This window comes from Dryobates pubescens, chromosome 17 (genome assembly GCF_014839835.1).
Source record: "Dryobates pubescens isolate bDryPub1 chromosome 17, bDryPub1.pri, whole genome shotgun sequence".
In the NCBI taxonomy this organism is placed as follows: Eukaryota; Metazoa; Chordata; class Aves; order Piciformes; family Picidae; genus Dryobates; species Dryobates pubescens.
Window position 1 is genome coordinate 9,163,973 of NC_071628.1, and position 18,780 is coordinate 9,182,752.

Below are 18,780 nucleotides of genomic sequence, written 5' to 3' on the forward strand. Positions count from 1 at the left end.
TCGTCCTATCACTACAAGCCCTTTCAAACAGTCTCAGCTAATCTCAGATTAATGTAATAATTTTAGATTCAAAACAATGCAGTGTGCTGGAGGTTGTTAGAACAGAATTTATTCCAGTTTTGAAGTGGGAGAAGACAGTTGTAGTTTATGTGGTAGTGGCAGGGATGTGCCTTATTTTGACCCACTCATTGTTTTTCAACCAAGCATACGCAGAAATAGTTCAGACCTGGGTTTCTTATCATTGTTATGTGACTCAGCCTTAATATTTGTGCTCTTGTTTTAATTCTGAGGACTTGGTGCTCTTGTTTCAAGTACCACCAACCTTCTCTGTATTGATTGAAGCAGTATCTTTATTGCAGTGTAACTTTTTAACCTCTTTTCACCATTAAGGATACATCTGTTTCCTGCTTTGGCTCAATCTGCTCAAGCTTGTCAGGAAACTTGCAGTGTTGAAATCTACAGAAGAGAACTGCCTTCATCCTTTCAAAACTGCAGTTTATTTCTCAAGTTATTCACTGTGTTCTTAAACCCTACCAATGTAAAGATCAACTTTTTTAACAGATAAGCTTTGCTTCCTAAGGAAAAACAAGGCACAGTTGACATTGTGGTTCCTTTTTGTATGTGCATGAGGTTACTGTAAATCTTTTAAATGTCTTTTCATCATCTTCAGTCTGAAGCCTTTCTCCTTATCAACACTGATGCTGACTAACTAATAACACATTTATAAGGAAGATAAAACCCATCTGTAAGAAAGATGTAGAGATTACACTGACACCATAAAATCCTGCTCTGTAAACTTAGAACCTCATAACCTGTAATCTTACAAATCTCTGAACTTCTGTATGACATCAAAACACTGAAGGATTTGGGGTCCACACCTGCTGAGTTGAATTTTTGTTGTGCTCTTAGTACTTTTATTATTCTAGAAAGCACAACAGTCCTGTTGGGGTTTTGGGTTGTTCCTTCAGGCACAATATCCTTACCTCTTAAAATTAGTTTCCAGTACAGACAAAAATAAGCATCCCTCAGCAGGAATGAAATGGCTGTCAGAGATTAGATGTGCCTCTGTGTTAATTCATTAGTTGGAGTTAATCTTCATGCATTCCCTGGACTTAGAAATTTTTACTTGATTTGTCAAAACCACCTTTTGGGGCAGTTCTGTTGCTTTATAGACCATTCCATGGCAATTTTCTGACCTGCTTCTTTTTGCCCTGCTTGCCTCCACTGCTGATAAAAGTCCTACAGTGCTTTTAGATACATTTTTTTTTTCCTTGATGATTGTGGTTCAGATGAGTTGATGTTACAGTAGGAATATTTTCTACAGCAGAGCTTTTATATCTGCAGGTTTGCTGTACCTAGAGATGTCACATTCTTTTCTTCTTTCTCAGGGTTCTGCCAAGGGTAGAACCAAAACAACAATCAGGTATTAGGTTGCAGCTCCTCAGAACTCCTACCTTTGCCAGTATTTCCTCTTTAAAATCACTGTCCTGACTGACACACAAAACAAAGTCTACAGCAAAATTATTTGGAGTGTCTTTGCCTGTGTCATTTGAACAGTGTCTGCAAAACCTACAGACTTGACTTCTTCTCCAGTGTGTTCCTCATTCAGTGCTGTCTGATTTCACTGGAGCTCTTGGAATAATCCAAAGGTTTGTTGGGGCAGAGGCTGCACCTTTCAGCCTCTCCTGTGAACGAGAAAGGTTATTAGCACGATTCAAACAATCTTCAGGTCAGAATGTGATTTTTATTATTACAGCCTCCATGTTTTTTCCTTGCTAGCTTGTAAGCATTTGGCTCAGGGAGAATTCTTTTTTCTTGTAAGTATTTTGTGCTTACTCTCTAATGCTTGGAAGTACACATTGCAAATGCAGAGCCAAAACCGCAGGAAGGCTGCCTCTTCAGCTCTGCTACTGTGAAGGTGCTGTTCTCCCATCTCATTCATGTCATGGGGACGATTCTCTCCTGTGTCCACTTCACTGAAATAGATGGAATTGGCTGTTGGGGTGAGGGTGGCAGGTTTAAACCTGATCACCTTTCTTTCACCCTCCCAACAGTGCAGAGCAAGGCAGCTTCCTCTGCATTTGTTTTGGATTGCTGCTGAGCTTTTTTTAGCACAGAGGCTTGCTCTCCCTCCGAGATGATGGAGTACAGAGGGAAAAAAAAAATGCTCTCCTTAACTATTGGCTGAATCTAGCCAAGATACAGCAGGCAAATGGGCTGGACTGAGCCTGGGTTTCAGGAAGAGGCTTAGGGTTTTTTTCTTCTTATTTATTTATTTTATTTTTATTTTATTTCCCCCCTGAAAAGAAAAATAAATAAATCCTCAGGCTCTGCAGCCAGACCAAATGTTTAACTGAACAAAAATTCCAAGTGTAGCCTTTTACTTGTAGGTATTGCAGCTTTGTTTACAAATCCTTCCCTCCTGGTTTGGGTGCATAATTAGCATGAGGAGATAGGGAAGGGTTGTGTGCTTGCAAGAAGAAATTAATGCAGCGTTTCTTTGGCTGCCAACGAGCAGCAATCGAAGCAGTAAGTGCTGGGAAACAGAGTTTTCCCCAAAGTTAGGATGCATCCTTTTCTTCTATGACCTTTTCACTTGTCAGCTCTGCCACAGCTTGGCCAGTATGGCAGAGCTGATCCAGGAGGTTCAGTGCCAAAAACGGGAACGGAGACATCAAGTTGTTATCGCTGAGCCTCGCTGGGTCTGTCTGCATGCGTGTGGCAATCCTACTGCTGTGTAGAAATCAGAGCCCCAGTTTTTATACCAAAAGCCTGTCAAAATGTTTCTGCTTTAAATCTGCCTCTTTTTTTGACTCAGGGGATAGGTATTTATGTGCTTCCTGCAGCACGTGTCTTCAACCTTCCTTACTTTGATTTTGCATCACGCAGAATCATCCCAGGTTTTCTTTCCAGTACCTTTACTTAGAGCTAGGAGAATCTCATTGTGCCCAAAAGACAAATGAGCCATTGACCTACCATCTGGGAGATAAGAATTCATAACAGACATGGATCAGGGGGCCTTGCTTTGTTGGGGGTTGATTATGTGACAGAAATAATGTGCTTGGTCATGGATTTGGGGGGGAGGGGGTGCCAAACACATGGCACAGCCAGCACCCCCTGCAGTCTGAGCTCCCCAGCACCATTACTGCAGGCTCCCCAGGGAGTTCTTTGCTCCCCTCCCATCTGGTGGTGAGTTTTGTGACAGTGACTGAGGGTCAGAGGGAAGAAAAACAAGCAAGATCCTGCAGTCTAGCTGTGAATTCACGGGGGATGGGGTGGAGGGATTTCTGCTTACGGGGGATGCAACAACAACAACAAAAAAGCATCATGGAGGAAGTAGTGGACTGTGAGTAGAGCCTTTGTTCTTCATACTGTTTTTAGTTTTCTGATATTCTGAGATTGAGTGCCATCCTGTGGCACCCATCTTGTACTGCTCAGAATCAGTATGCATGACCACAGTGCTGGCTTAAGCCCTACTAAACCCAGTTCTTCCTACTACCCACTGGAAAACCTTCAGCCAATGCTAGCAGTGAAATAATTGTGCATGTTTTAGTCAGATTTATCTTAACTTCAAAATACTCAATATAAATAGTCCTTAGATTGAAGACACTTAATAAATAATTGTTTTGTTGGTTTTCAATGTGGGAAAGGTCTTGCTTAGACATCCCTGCTTTTTACCTCTAGTGTGGTCAGTCAGAGCCTCTCCTAAACTCCAGCATAAGCACTTTGCCAGAAAACAACTGCTTGGGATTTTTGAGGAGAGGAAACTTTTAAATTTTAATTTCAGGTGAACATGAAACACCTTTCACTGTCTAATCAGCTTTGCTTTCATCATACCTTCATGTTTCATGGTCTGGCTTAGCATTGATTTATTGAATCTGAACTAAGGTGTTGCCGTTCCACAGTTTAGCCTGAACGCTCACTGTATTGAGCTCTCCTATGTTATCTGCTCCACTTAAGCACTCAGCTATGATTTCTTGTGTTAAACTTGTGGAAGCTTTATGCTGGCCTGCAAAACCTCACTGTCCTGACCTTGTACTCTTGAAAGAAGGGATGGTCCCCTTCAGAGCTCATCCTCTGTCTTATCTTCCATGAACATTTGCAGACCCTTTGCAGTCTTGGAAAGGAGTAGTGGTATTGTAGGAGATGGTCAGATAGAGAAATGCATCAGGAAATTATCTGCAGTCCTGCAAATTAATTTTCTGTGTGCTTGCTTCTGTGGCTGTAAAGTTAAAGTAGCAGCTCTGGTAGTGCCCTGATGAGATTTAGACAGCAGGTTGAACTGTGAGTAGATAGGAGAGGACTGACCCACATTCATCAGCCTTTCAGATATTAATGAAGAAGAATTCTTTTTTGTGGTTCATCCAGGAAACTTATATGCTACAGGTGCTTAGTGGAGTGTGGAAGGATGTAGTCTTCAGCTTCCTTGATCAGATGTAGCTAAACATGTGATTTATAGTAACTTACACAATAATCAAGCCTACAGGAAGGAGGAAGCAGTGTTTGTGGAATGTGTTTTAATCAAAGCATGAATTTATGAGAGTTCTTCTTAGAGTAAAATTCACCCTGTTGTGGTCTCTTTTCAGACTTGGGGAAGCTCTGTTAATATCATACCAAGATGATGTAATCTTGTCTTGTTTTTGTTGTTTGTTTTTTCCTTTCCTTCTCTTGAAGCTTGGCAAAATGAGGCTAACTATACCATGCAGGGCCTTGACTTGTTCACACCTGCAATGTTTTGATGCCACTCTGTATATTCAAATGAATGAGAAGAAACCAACTTGGGTTTGCCCTGTCTGTGATAAGAAGGCTCCCTATGAACACCTCATTATCGATGGGTAAGTCAAACCTGCAGTCAAAAAGGATGTACCTTCCACACTCTGCTTACTGTCCTGGTGCTGCACAGAAGAGAGTGCTCTGAAATCTTGGCTCTCTGGCTGTGATGTCTTTCAAGTTACACTGTCATTGAATTTCCCCACTGTGGGTGAGGAGTTACTAAACAGGTACCTCTTCATCCAGTATTTAGAATTGTGGTCATCAAACTACTAAAGTTAATGACGACAGAAGGGATTCCTTCAATCCTAAGTAAATTTTTGAGCTGTCTTGCCTGAAATGGTTGTGTTTTTTTAGTTGCTTTTTCTCTTTTCTTCAATATTACATAGTGCTGGATCCTCAAGTGAGAACAGCACCTCTTGGCCTGTCTTTTTATGAAGCCACTACACAACCCTGGCATAGTTGATGGCAGACAGTCATGATGGGTCAAATAAATACTGCCCATCCTCCAAATACTTGTGACATTCCATGTACAATTCCACTCTTGGGGAGCTGGTGTATATAGAAAGGGATAGGAACTGATTCCCTGGTTCTGCCTACCTGCAAAACATTCAAAAACTAAGGAACTCTGGGGTTAGTTCCCATTAAGAAATGCCAAATATGTGTTCCTGGCCTTGCATTTTAATTCCTTCTATAGGAATCTTTCCGAAGTGTGATAAAAAGGTAGAAAGCAAATAGAGTCTTCTGCAAATGCCCTCAGAATGTTTTACTCGGCCAACAAACAAAATGCCCAACCAACCAAACCACCAGAAAAAGCAAAACTGAACCCCTTGAACTAAACAGAACCCCAGAAAACCACCTCACAAATGACTGAGTCTTTTTCCAGTGAGTGTCTGCTTCATTTTGGTGAGCTGTCAGTGAAGCACTGTGAAGGATGGAAAAGACCTCTATGAATATCAAATCCAGCCTCCTACCCAGCTCCATGGCTGTAAGACTGCTCAGGATCACCTTTAAGACCTTACAAAAGGCACTTAAGGAGGCACTCAGGGCTCGTAAAGGCTGCTTTGGAGACCTGGACCCTAAGATTTCCACATCTTCTGCTTTGGATCAAAGAACTGGGGTTTCTTGTTCTGGGTTTCAGCCTGCAATAGGAAAGATTAAGAGAAGTCTTAATTAAACCAACACATTATCCTTCTTTCTTCTTGTGTTGCCAGGTGCGGATGTTGGAGGTTAGGTGATACAATTATAGCATCCCATAGAAAGAAAGTTGTTTCTAGCAAATGTCTCATTCTGGGAAAGAGTGAACTTTCTCACTAATTAAAGCAAAGCTCTTTCCTACACAGAACCACATGAATAGTCTTGGTCAAAAGCTGGAATTCCCACTGGGAGTGATGTGGTGCCAGGATCCTTAAAGGTTTAGGAGGCGCAGCTAGGAGGAGAGGCTGTAAGTTTAGATTCCCATGCTCAGCTTTTCTTAGGAAGTTTTGTGCTTCTAAAGAGGTTTCAGACCATACCTACTTACATGCTCAGCTGTATGGGCTCCTTTAGGGACAGGAGTTTTCTCCCTTAAATGTTGCCAAAGATACATATGGAGACGGAGGAGAGTTAAGTAAAGTTTTTGAACAATTCTTTCTTTGTTTTGGAATGAAAGGGAGAATGCTCACATTCTTCCTTTGTTTTGGGAAATGGAGATTTCATCAGCTCTGCAGGATTCCACTCTCTAGTTGTTTTAAGTGAATGTGCAGGCATTTATTTTAGATATTTTACATTTTTCACAGATTCCTTTTTATTAAGGAAACACATGAGGGAAGGGTGGAACAAGGAAAGCTTTCAACTCTGAAAGCACTAATTCCAACTTACACCGAATAATAAAGGTTGTGGAGGGGGGTGGAAAAAGGAGTTAAGCTCTGAGGAGTGATGTTCAGTGTTTTTGATTGCCAGGTTGTTCATGGAAATCCTGAAGTATTGTACAGATTGTGATGAAATTCAGTTTAAAGAGGATGGGTCCTGGGCTCCCATGAGATCGAAGAAGGAAGTGCAGGAAGTAACTGCATCTTACAATGGAGTTGATGGTGAGTTTTGTTTTGAGGTGGATGGCCTGAGTGTCACACTGCCAAACTATTCAGTAGTGATGTGTCTCTAACTTAAAAGGTTTATTTTTGCATGGATCTTGTAGCTTTTAAAGACTTTTTGTGAAAAAGATTAATTGAGTTATAGTATCCCCAAATCTCAGCGTGGAAGGGGTTGGAAGGGACTTCTGGAGCTCATCCAATCCAGCCATCCTGCTAAAGCAGGGTCACTCACAGCAGGCTGCCCAGGATCACAATGTCCAGGCAGGTTTGGAGTATCTCCAGAGGAGGAGTCTCCACAATCTCTCTGGGCAGCCTGCTCCAGGGCTCCAACACCCTTACACCAAAGAAATTTCCCTTCATGTTCAAATGAAGCCTCCTGTCACCACTGAAAAGTGTCAGACGTTCATAGAATGGTTTGGTTTGGAAGAGACCTTAAAGATCATCTTTTTCCAACCCTCTTGCCATGGGCAAGGACACTTTCCACTAGATCTGATTGCCTAAGGCCTTGTCCAGCCTGGCCTTGAACAGCTCCAGGGAGGGTGAATCCACAGCTTCCCTGGGTGACCTGTTCCAGTGTCTCACCACTCTGACTGTAAATTATCTTGTCTCTCCTCAAGCTTCAATCCATTCCCTATTCTCCTATCACTACAAGCCCTTGTAAAAAGTCCCTGTTAGGTTTGTTTGGGGCTGATGGCACTTTTTCAGTTGCCATTATGTGGTTCTGTTGTTTTTTATTTTAAGCTGTAAGCTTTGTAAAGGTGTGTAATAAGCTTTGATGTTATGGTGATTGTAGTGTAGTGCTACAGCTTATAATGTTGACTTATTTTGTACAGGATGCATAAGCTCTTCCTTGGAACATCAGGTGTCTTCTCACCAACAGTCAAATAAAAACAAGAAAGTGGAAGTGATTGATTTAACCATTGATAGCTCATCAGATGAAGAGGAGGAGGAACCATCTGCAAAGAGAAGCTGTCCTTCCATATCTCCAGCATCACCATTAAATAATAAAGGGTGAGAAGAAATACACAGGCCAATGCAGAGAGAATACACCCATGGTGGGGAGTAGTAACACACTTCAAAAGAAGTAGTATCTAGAAAGTTGTGTGTGTGGTTTATATCCTGTTTTATTAGCTTGCAGCAAATGGATTTGATCTCAGGTCACAGGGCCTGAGAAGGCTGGCATAACAACTTTGACTTAAGTGTGTAAAAACAAGGGGGGTTTTCAGCTGTGCTTGTGAACATGAGTATCAAAAAGGCTTGGTCTTCTGCAAATCAGGAAATGTTTTACTTCCATAGAGAAATATAAACACAGCATGTGGAGTGAGAAAGAGAGAGCAAGGGGAAACATGAGTGTGCTTTGGGAGTGTGTGGGGTTTGCTGGTGCTTGCTGCCGGGAGTGGAGTAATCAAGAGTGCCAGAATAACCTGATCACACCCAGGCAGCCAGGCTGTTAATAGCACCCTGCTTGCATAAACATGTGGGGATGAAAGCTGAGGCTGAACCCAAGGGATCCTGGTTTTGAAGTGACTACACCTCCAGTGATGTAACTTTAAGTGATCACCTGAAGCTCCTCAAGACCTTTTTAGCTTGTCTTCCATGGCTGATTCCTTGTAGAGCATAAATACTGTGTTATTATGCAGATTTGCACCTTTTTGAGGGATTTAGGGTACCTTTAGGATTGTCTGGCCCTGCTTTAGGAGTATTTGTAACATTTTTATAGCAGAGATTCCAATCCCATTTGTAGACAGAGTCCTCAGGTTCTGTTGTTTGAGGCTGAACTTGCCTTTGCTTTCAGTTTTGTTAAAGTTCAGTTTCTTGGACCGAATTAACTTCTCTGATAAAATGTTATTGTGAGAAGAAAGCTTGGGGAACATGTGATGGCTTTTCCTCTTACCTCTTCCAGTTCCTTTGAGACATTGTGGCATTGCAATGCTTTGTGATGCTTTGAAATCTAGTTGCATACCCATCATCACAAAGTGCTTAATGTGTATTGAGAGGCTGACTTGTGTTAAATGTGAAAACAGGCAAATCCTGCATGGAGCAGAGCTAGAATCATGCAATTATAGAATTGGGCTGGAAAAGACCTAGACCAACCTTCAATCTAAGACTGCCATGGGCTCTAAACCATGTCCCCAGGTGCCATGTCCACATGCATCTTGAACACCTCCAGGGATGGTGACTCCACTCCCACCCTGGGCAGCCTCTTCCAATGTCTGACCACTCTTGCAGGAAAAATTGTTTCTCATGTCCAACCTAAACCTCCCTTGGGGTAATTTCAGGCCATTTCCTCTTGTTCTATCACCTAACACTAGGGAGAAGAGACCAAGCCCCACTTCACTACCACCTTCTTTCAGGGAGCTGTAGAGAGCAATGAGGTCTCTCCTCAGTCTCATGTTCTCCAAACTAAACACTCCCAGTTCCCTCAGCTTCCCATAAGAGTTATTCTGTTGACACTTCACCAGCTTTGCTGCCCTTAGCACCCTTCAAATGCAGTTCTTTTAGCCTTACTCTTCTAACAAGCCTTTGTTTCTTCCAGCATTTTGAATCTACCCCATCAAGCATCTCCTGTGTCAAGAACACCCAGCCTTCCTGCTGTAGACACCAGCTACATCAACACATCACTTATCCAAGACTACAGGCATCCATTCCATATGACACCTATGCCTTATGACTTGCAAGGTGAGCTTCTGACTGCTCACGGCTGTAAGTACAGCTTTCCAAGCACTGCTCATAGAATCATAGAACAGGAGGGCTTGGAAGGGACCTCCAGAGATCATTGAGTCCAAGTCCCCTGCCAAAGGAGGATCACCTAGTGCAGATCACACAGGAACACGTATTAAATAGGCCTTGAAAGTCTCCAGAGAGGGAAACTCTATAACCTCTCTGGGTAGCCTGCTCCAGGGACCAGAAAAGGATTTAAACCCACAGTTACTTGACAATCCAGTAGTGCAAAATAGTATTTGGTATCAATAGAGGATGAGATGGTATTAAACAAGAGGAAAATTTACATTGACACTGTAAGTCTTTTAAAGATGGATGTTTTTCAAGCTCCAGTAGAGAAGAGAAAAGTCATCAGTGTTATACTGGGTTTATTTCAAACTAAATAGTGGGAAAGTTGAGAGCTGTTTCTTGTGGTTTGAGAAGTTTAATTTTTTTCTTTGCCTCTTCACAGGTTTAGATTTCTTCCCTTTCCTGTCAGGAGACAATCAGGTAAGTCAAGGAAAATCAAGTCATATGGCAGATAGTCTTTTCTGAGGACTTGCTGATGTGGCTGTGTAGGCAAGGAAGCAGCAGATGTATGTTGGAGCTGTAAATGCAGGCAGGCTGCAGCTTTCTTCTCTACACACACAAAGTCTGACTGAACATAAGCATTCTTTAAATATGGTTGTAGGACAGGACATAACAAGTGGTAAACACTGAAGTCTCCAGGGGTTAGGTGCAGGCAGCCACTGTTATACTGTGGAGTGGCCCTTGGTTGTAGCTGAAGGTCCACCAGCCACCTCCTTAGTTTTTTAGTCCTAAGGTCTGACTTGGGCCATCTGACTGGGCTAGGCCCCACCACTGGGACTCTTGACAGTTCTTTACACAGTTGGTTTGGTGGGAAGGGACCTTTAAAGGTCACCTAGTCCAAGCCCTGTGCAGTCAGCAGGGACTCCTGCAACTAGAGCAGGTTGCTCAGAGCCCCAAACAGCCTGATTTGGAGTGTTTCCAGGGTTGGAGCTTCTCTGGCTAACCAGTTGAAAGTTTTGGGAACTAAGGAGGTCATTCTCAAGAGGAATCTGGGTTGGCAAGGCCTCCCCCTTGACCACTTTTGCTCTTGTGCATCCAAGAAAAGCAGGGGGCTGTAATGGCTCTCCTGGCCTTTGTCTCTTCATGTTTGTTGTGCAGTCTCAAGGAGGAGAGTTGCACTAATTGTAGAGGGATACTTCTGTATCATAATTAAGACCAGATCCTGCACTGGAGAGTTTGGATTCAGAAAAGCTCTCTGGATATTCAGTAAAACATAAAAAGGAGAACTAGTGTGAAACAGATAGCATGGAAGTCTTCTGCTGCACTCCTTAGTTAACTCCATAGTTAACTCCATAGTTAATACCAGCACACAGATACTGGGTAGCAAGGACTACCTTGCATATGTGATTCATCACAGCAGAAAGAACCATCAAGAGCAAAATTTCCCTACAGAGAGATTATATTTAAAATCTGATCCTGGAGAGAGGGAGTTGTTGCCTTTTTAGGGACTGCCCAGCAGAGCCTAACTCAGGACAGCCCTTGCTGCCACCTGATGGGACTAAGCTTGCTGGTTCTAGATATGCTTTCCACAGAAGTCTACTTTTCTCTGCTAGCAGTGGTTATTAGCACATAGTTTCCCCAGCTTTGGTTGCTCTTTTGAGCAAAGGAGAGGGATGGCAAAATGTTCCTTTGAATTTGGGCGGGGGGGAGAGGGGAGGAAATTTTTCCAGCCAAGAAATTTCTGGGAAGAGGTAAAAGTGCTGCTCCTTACCATTCCTCACTGGTTTGGTACTGTTTGCTGTCACTAATAATTAGTATTTCCAATTTCTTTTGGCTTCAGAACTCAGGGGGCCGCAGAGGTAAAAGTAGTATCTGAAGGGGGCCTACAAGAAGGCCGGGGAGGGACTTTTCAGGATATCAGGTAGTGATAGGACTAGGGGGAATGGAATGAAGCTGGAGGTGGGGAGGAAGTTCTTCACCATGAGAGTGGTGAAGCCCTGGAATGGGTTGTCCAGGGAGGTGGTTGGGGCGCTGTCCCTGGAGGTGTTTAAGCCCAGGCTGGATGAGGCTCTGACCAGCCTGATCTAGTGTGGGGTGTCCCTGCCCATGGCAGGGGGGTTGGAACTAGATGATCCTTGTGGTCCCTTCCAACCCTGACTGATACTATGATACTATGACTGCATCTGTCCACTTACCTTACAGAGAGGTTGAGTAGACAAGCTGGTGGAAAAACCACAAGCTGTCAGAGCTTTAGCTTACAAATACCTTCTTTTCTTTTTTTTTTTAATCTTCTAATTTTTAATTATTTTTTTGTGTGTGTGCTGCACTGAATCAAAAGTCTGAAATGTAACTTGCAAATGTTGTTTTTCCCCCCCCAGCATTACAACACCTCCCTTCTTGCCGCTGCAGCCGCGGCAGTTTCCGCCTCAGATGATCAAGAACTCTTACACTCTCGTTTTTTCCCATACACTTCATCTCAGATGTTTCTCGATCAGCTAAATGCAGGAGGAAGCAGTTCTCTGCCAGCCACAAATGGTAGCAATAGTGGCAGTAACAGCAGTCTTGTTTCCTCCAACAGCCTGCGAGAGAATCATGGTCATCCAGTTGCAAGTAGGAGCAGCACGGACACGGCGTCTATCTTTGGTATCATACCAGACATTATTTCCTTGGACTGATTTTGTTGGGGTTGGTTTTTTTTTTTGGTTGGTTTTGCTGGTTTTTTGTTGGTTGGTTTTTTGTTTTTTTTTTCTTCTTCCTCTGTTTTTTTTTTTTTCCCCCCTTCTCTTTTTCTCGAAGCAAACGAACTCAGCAGGAGGAAATCTTTGTGCTTGGTTTTACTTTCTGTTAGAAAACGTTAGAGGAGTCGGTTGTCGATTTCTTTTTTGCCCCTTTGTCGTTGTCGTCGTTTTGGTTTTGGTTTTCTTTTGGTTCCCTTTTTTTTTTTTTTTGGTTCCCCTTCCTTTTTTTTTTTTTTTTTTAAAGGGGGAAAACAACAAAAAAACCACAAAACAAAAAAAAAAGAAACAAACTTTATGTGTACAGAGAACAAAAGTATATTTTCAGTTTTACTTTTGTATATAAACTTAAGATGGCCTCGCTGGTAAAAATTAAGAAAAAAAAAAAAAAAAAAGGTTAAAAAAAAAAAAAAGACACAAAACAAAGACAAAAAAAAAAAAAAGAAGAAAAACAAGGAGCTTCAGTTGGTTTTTATGGATGCTGAAGATTTTACACCTGTGCATTTGTCATGTGAGTTACTTTTGGTTTCCTCTCCCCCCCCACCCAACCCCACTCCCCGCTCTCCTTGCCCTCTAGTTTGGACACAAGTGGCATTTTTGTTTTATTTTTTTTGAATTATTTTTTTTTCTTCACAGTGACATAAACAGGAAAGGAGCTGAACTTTGCAAAGTTCAAACTTGTGAGAGGGTTTTTGTCTCCTCTTGGAGGCATTTAAAGTCTTTTTAAGTGGTGGAATCTTGACTCCCCACCCCCCCCACCCCGTCCCGTGTTTAGTGCTTAAAGCGGACTAAACCCCACCCGAACTGTTCACAGCACCCCCTCTGTTTGCAGGACAGAGCCTTGCAGGAGTGGGTTTGGTTTTTTTCAGGGTTTCTTTGGTCATTTCTGGGTCTCTGTGACCCTCTCAGCAGACGATGTGTGTTGGTTTTTTTTCTGTTCCATGCTTTACTCAAGCATGTGGCACAAGCTCATTAGCACACCAATTACTCTCGAGGGCCAGACTCAATCAAATCTCAGGCTGAGGAATCACTCAGCTGTGCTTATGTGCGGGGACAAGACAGAGAAGTTTTAGAGCCTTTAGCCCCAAGTGAAAGCATCACCACATTGGAGTGCAGGGTTTTGTTTTGAAGAACTTACTGTAAAATCCTTTTAAAATAACTTCAGATCCTAATCAGCAAAAATATTAAGCATGTGTCAGCTTTAAATCCGTGGAAGTGCTTGTGCTTTCAAGTTAGCCACGTGTGTATAAACAGCCTGTTGAATCCAGGCCTGTCTTCTTCTGTCTGGGGAAAACCTACTTTCAGCAGCAGATCAAATACCTGCTTCAGTTTCTGCTTGGGGTTCACACTTCCAAGTGTGAACTTGTCAACAAAAACAAGGAAGAAAATCCGAACACCAACATGTCGCTCTTGCATGGTTTGTGCAGCTGGTAGCAGCCTTGGTACGTTGTCTTCTGACTTCACAGTCCTCCAAATCAATAGCAAATGTTCAGTGTGAGTCTCTGAAAACCAAAAACCAGCCCAATCACCAAGCCCCCACCATGCAGCCCTTGTACTCAACCCTGTTGCTACCTCCTCTTAGGGGTAGTGGGTTTCAAAATCCAGTTTCCTCTTTTTGGCCTTGGAATGAGTTTGATTTCCCTGATTAGTGTTTTGGATTCAGTACACTTCTGTTGAACTTTGAGCCATACTGACTTCCTGGTTTCTTTTTCTCTGTTTATATTGAGATTGTGCATGACATAGGAAAATCTTCTCTTTTTTTTTTTATTATTATTTTTTTTTGTAAGAACTGATGAGTCATTTGGGCTGATCTGTTCTTTTCTTGCAGTGTGTAAATAGCTGGAATGCAGTTTTTCAGGAGATTAACCTTTAAGAGAAAAGGGGGGGAGGGAAGGAAGTGATTCTCACGTGTCCCAAAGTCCATGTCAGAGAGAGTAAATATTTCCTCTGGCGTGAAAAATATTTTTCTAACTGGTTGAAAGTGCAGGTAACAAGTTTTATCAGGAAAGAGTGTTAAGGAATACTAAAATTAACAGATTCTTGTCTTGAATTTTTTTTTTCATGTCCAAGACTGTCTGACTGCAGCTAAGTTGCTTTGAGCATTGACGAGGGCCACCTTTTGCCTATGAAGTTGTCTCCGAATCGTGCTTTGATTTAAAAAAAAACAAAACACATAAAAAAAAAAGAGGAAAAAAAAAGAAAAAAGAGGAAAAAAAAAGGAAAAAAATAAAAAAACCACAAACAAAATATGGGAGAAAAAAAAAAAAAGGAAAAAAAAAATATAAATCTTTAATCCAAGTAGCATTAGGTATTGCTGTATGATCAGTCGTATGGTTATTTGAGAGGTTCACATTACGTGGCATCAAAATTGTTTTTAGTGTTTTTACAGCATCCCTCTGCCACTAAATAGTTGACTTGAATTTTGACAAACAGCTGTTTTGTGTTTATATGTATATGTGTGTGTATATATGTATTTATAGATCTGTGTGTGTGAGTTCAAAAGTGAGTTAAATAGTTTTTTTTCCCCCCTCCCTCCCCTCCTCCCTCCCCTCTTCCCCCCCCCCCTTCCCCCATGCATGTGTATTTCATACATATCTGGCTGATATATATATATAAATATATATATTTCACCATACACCAATTTTATAATTTATTAAATGTCAGTTAAAAAAAAAAAAAAAAAAAAAAGGAGAGAGAAAAAAAAAAAGGAAAAAAAAAAAAAAAGAAAAAGACAATAAAATAAAAAAGGCTAGAAATGGGGAAATAGTTATTTTTTAAACTCAGTCTGATTTTGGAAGCGATTAAACCTACACTTAGGGAATATATCTCAGACCTTTTTAGTCATGGATACTAACCTGGTAACTTCAGAGCGTACCCTTTGCTGTACTACTCCTCCTCCACCACCTCCTCCTCCTCCTCCTCCTCCTCCTCCTCCCACCCTTTGTAAACCTGGAGTCCAGCTGCCCGTCGGTGTAACGGGGAAGCTTCTGAACCCCCCCCCGGAGAAGGGCTGGGAGAGCTCGCGGTGGCTGTTCTATCAACGATTGTGGCAACGGTTTGTTTTTTTTCCATTGACTGTGTTGTTCAAGATGACCTTGAAGAGCCTCATTTGTGTCACTTCTGACAATGGTATTAAAATCTTGTTTAATTCACGTCGAAACTGACATCTGGCCAGTGTCTGGTAACACCCAACCAACCCGGCAACTTTTCTTGCCTCTCCTAGCTTTCGGAGAGTGAGGTCAGCTGATGGCGTCTTCCATTTCCTCACCAGTTACCCTGAAGGGGGAGGAAGGCTGTGCAGTTCACCACTGTCCTTTGGGTTCTGGGTTTCTTTTTTGGTGTTTAACCTCATTGCTCTGCAAAGAAGGGACAGAAATGTTCTGGAGGCCTCCTTTGTGGTGTTGCGCTCCCATGTGCTTTGTGAGTATTCCTGTTTCACGCTCGGGTGTTCTTTAGAGCTGACGAATCTCTGTGCCTCTGACCACAGTTAACATTGCTTGGTAGAAGTCTCAGTCTGAGTTCTCAACAGGTTCCCTGCAACTGTCACTCCAAAACTCAAACCTCCGTTAGTTGGCACACGCGTTCTCCGAGATGCAGTAAGAGCGGCCAAAGGTGGCCTGGTCTGTGGTACTTCTCCATCTGCTCCTGTAATCCTTACACTATGGTCTCTTGTCCTCCAGTTCTTCCAGCAGGGGAGTGGGGTGTGCACACACGCGTGTCCGTGCTGCACGTGGTGCTGCGCGCTTTAGGTACACACAGGGGTATGAGTACAGAGTATTGGAGCAGCAGGGTGGAAGTGGCTTTGCTTCGCCATTGACGGCGATACAATTGACTGATACATCCTTTAGAAGATGAAAACCCACCCTAAGCTATAATCTTTATGTGTTTAAAGCCTTGTAGCACTTCCATAACATAGCTGTAACAGCGGCTCCAGGCTTGCCCCTTCCTCTCATGGCAAGGATTCCCAAAAAGCCTTTCAAAGGAGGAGATGACCAATAGATTTTTCTTTGGACTCTCTTGGACCTGCCTCCCACCGCAGAGCTTAAGGACTGCGAGGAGAACATTCTGGAAGCAAATCCTCCATGGCAGTTTAACAGTTTGTAAGCACATTGGCAACAGAACAGATTTTTGGGTTGTCCATAGAACTTCCTTTTTTTTTTCCTTTTTTCTTCTTTTTTTTTTTCTTCCTTTTCTTTTTCCCTTCTTTTTTTCCTTCTTTTTTTTCCTTCTTTTTTTTTCCTTCTTTTTTTTTCCTTCTTTTTTTTCCTTCTTTTTTTTCCTTCTTTTTTTTCCTTGTTTTCCTTCTTTTTTTCTCCTTTTTTCCTTCTTCTTTTTCCTTCTTTTTTCCTTCTTTTTTCCTTCTTTTTTCCTTCTTTTTTCCTTCTTTTTTCCTTCTTTTTTCCTTCTTTTTTCCTTCTTTTTTCCTTCTTTTTTCCTTCTTTTTTCCTTCTTTTTTACTTCTTTTTTCCTTCTTTTTTCCTTCTTTTTTCCTTCTTTTTTCCTTCTTTTTTCCTTCTTTTTTCCTTCTTTTTTCCTTCTTTTTTCCTTCTTTTTTCCTTCTTTTTTCCTTCTTTTTTCCTTCTTTTTTCCTTCTTTTTTCCTTCTTTTTTCCTTCTTTTTTCCTTCTTTTTTCCTTCTTTTTTCCTTCTTTTTTCCTTCTTTTTTCCTTCTTTTTTCCTTCTTTTTTCCTTCTTTTTTCCTTCTTTTTTCCTTCTTTTTTCCTTCTTTTTTCCTTCTTTTTTCCTTCTTTTTTCCTTCTTTTTTCCTTCTTTTTTCCTTCTTTTTTCCTTCTTTTTTCCTTCTTTTTTCCTTCTTTTTTCCTTCTTTTTTCCTTCTTTTTCCTTCTTTTTTCCTTCTTTTTTCCTTCTTTTTTCCTTCTTTTTTCCTTCTTTTTTCCTTCTTTTTTTCCCTCTTTTTTTCCCTCTTTTTTTCCTTCTTTTTTTTTCTTCTTTTTTTCTTCTTTTTTTTTCTTCTTTTTTTTTCCTGCTTTTTTTTTCCTTCTTTTTTTTTCCTTCTTTTTTTTTTCCTTCTTTTTTTTCCTTCTTTTTTTGTCCTTCTTTTTTTTCCTTCTTTTTTGTCCTTCTTTTTTTTCCTTCTTTTTTTGTCCTTTTTTTTGTCCTTCTTTTTTTTTGTCCTTCTTTTTTTTTGTCCTTCTTTTTTCTCTCCTTCTTTTTTTTCTCCTTCTTTTTTTTCTCCTTCTTTTTTTTCTCCTTCTTTTTTTTCTCCTTCTTTTTTTTCTCCTTCTTTTTTTTCTCCTTCTTTTTTTTCTCCTTCTTTTTTTTCTCCTTCTTTTTTTTCTCCTTCTTTTTTTTCTCCTTCTTTTTTTTCTCCTTTTTTTTTTTTCCTTTTTTTTTTTTTCCTTCTTTTGTCCTTTTTTAAAACAACAGAGCTTAGATTTCTAACAAGGGAAAATTGCTGGTGGTCCCCGAAAGTGCTGCTGTTAATTGTTTTAATTAACAAAGGGGAAAAAAAAAAACCACAAGGAAAAAAAAATTTAAAAAAAAAAAAGTACAACTGTATATAAGCAGAATATTAAAATTACCATTAATTCCATGAATTTTAAAAAGATGTCATTCATTGCCTTAAAAAAATTTTCTTAAAGGTCTCCACACGGCATGCCAAACCAGTAAATGGCTTTTAAAAATGTATAGTAGACCAATGTCAGTTTGTATAAAAGTACCTAAGTGAAAATATTTATTATATGCATTGGGGGAGGGGGGGGGGGAACAAACAAACAAACCCAAACAAACAAAAAACACCACCACCCCCCCAAAAATAACCACCCCAACAACAACAACCACAACAACCACCCCCCGACAAACAACAAATGGTTTAACCTATTGAATGTTACCTGTTTCTGTAGAAATCTTTAGATGTAATAAAAAGCATTCAGTTATGTTGTGTTTCCTGAGGTGGGACAAAACATCAAGGGGAAGGGAGGAGGAGGGGCTTGGGGTTTGTGGTTGTTTTTTTTAGCCTAGAGAAGAACCAAGGGAGGTTTGTGGATGCCCCCTGCTGTATGTTGTTGTTGTGAGGGTCGGTCTCTTCTCCCAAGGAACAAGCAGTAGGACAAGAGGGAACAGCCTCAAGTTGTAGCAGGAGAGGTTGAGGTTGGAATTTCTTCCCCCAAATGGTTGTCAAGGCCTGGCACAGGCTGCCCAGGGCAGTGGTGGAGTTCCCATCCCTGGAGGGGTTTCAAAGCTGTGGAGATGCGGTGCTGAAGGATGTGGTTTGGTAGAGACCTGACAGTGCTGAGTTGATGGTTGAAGTCAATCTTAGAAGTCTTTTCCAAGCAAAACAATTCAGTGATTCTAAATTCCTCACCGAAGGACCTCAGCTAGGGTGGCTATGGGCATTGAGGTGCTGCAGCGTGTCCAGAGAAGGGCAGCAAGGCTGGTGAAGGGCCTGGAGCACTTAGCCTGTGAGGAGCATCTGAGGGAGCTGGGGTTTTTCAGTCTGGAGAAGAAGAGGCT

General features: G+C 41.4%; 1 protein-coding gene across 2 annotated transcripts in view; it reads left to right on the forward strand.

The window, feature by feature from the left end:
- Positions 1-12,261, forward strand: part of PIAS1 (protein inhibitor of activated STAT 1) — a 76,951-nt gene extending 64,690 nt beyond the window's left edge. The window contains exons 9-14 of one of the 2 annotated variants that reach the window (XM_054169129.1): positions 4,675-4,835; positions 6,712-6,842; positions 7,676-7,853; positions 9,379-9,521; positions 10,015-10,052; positions 11,951-12,261. In XM_054169129.1, the coding sequence (XP_054025104.1) occupies positions 4,675-4,835; positions 6,712-6,842; positions 7,676-7,853; positions 9,379-9,521; positions 10,015-10,052; positions 11,951-12,247 (948 nt within the window). In that variant the 3' untranslated portion in view covers positions 12,248-12,261. The remainder of the gene's footprint in view (positions 1-4,674; positions 4,836-6,711; positions 6,843-7,675; positions 7,854-9,378; positions 9,522-10,014; positions 10,053-11,950) is intronic. The other variant, XM_054169130.1, reaches the window with a different exon arrangement.
- The last annotated feature ends 6,519 nt before the right edge of the window (positions 12,262-18,780 follow it).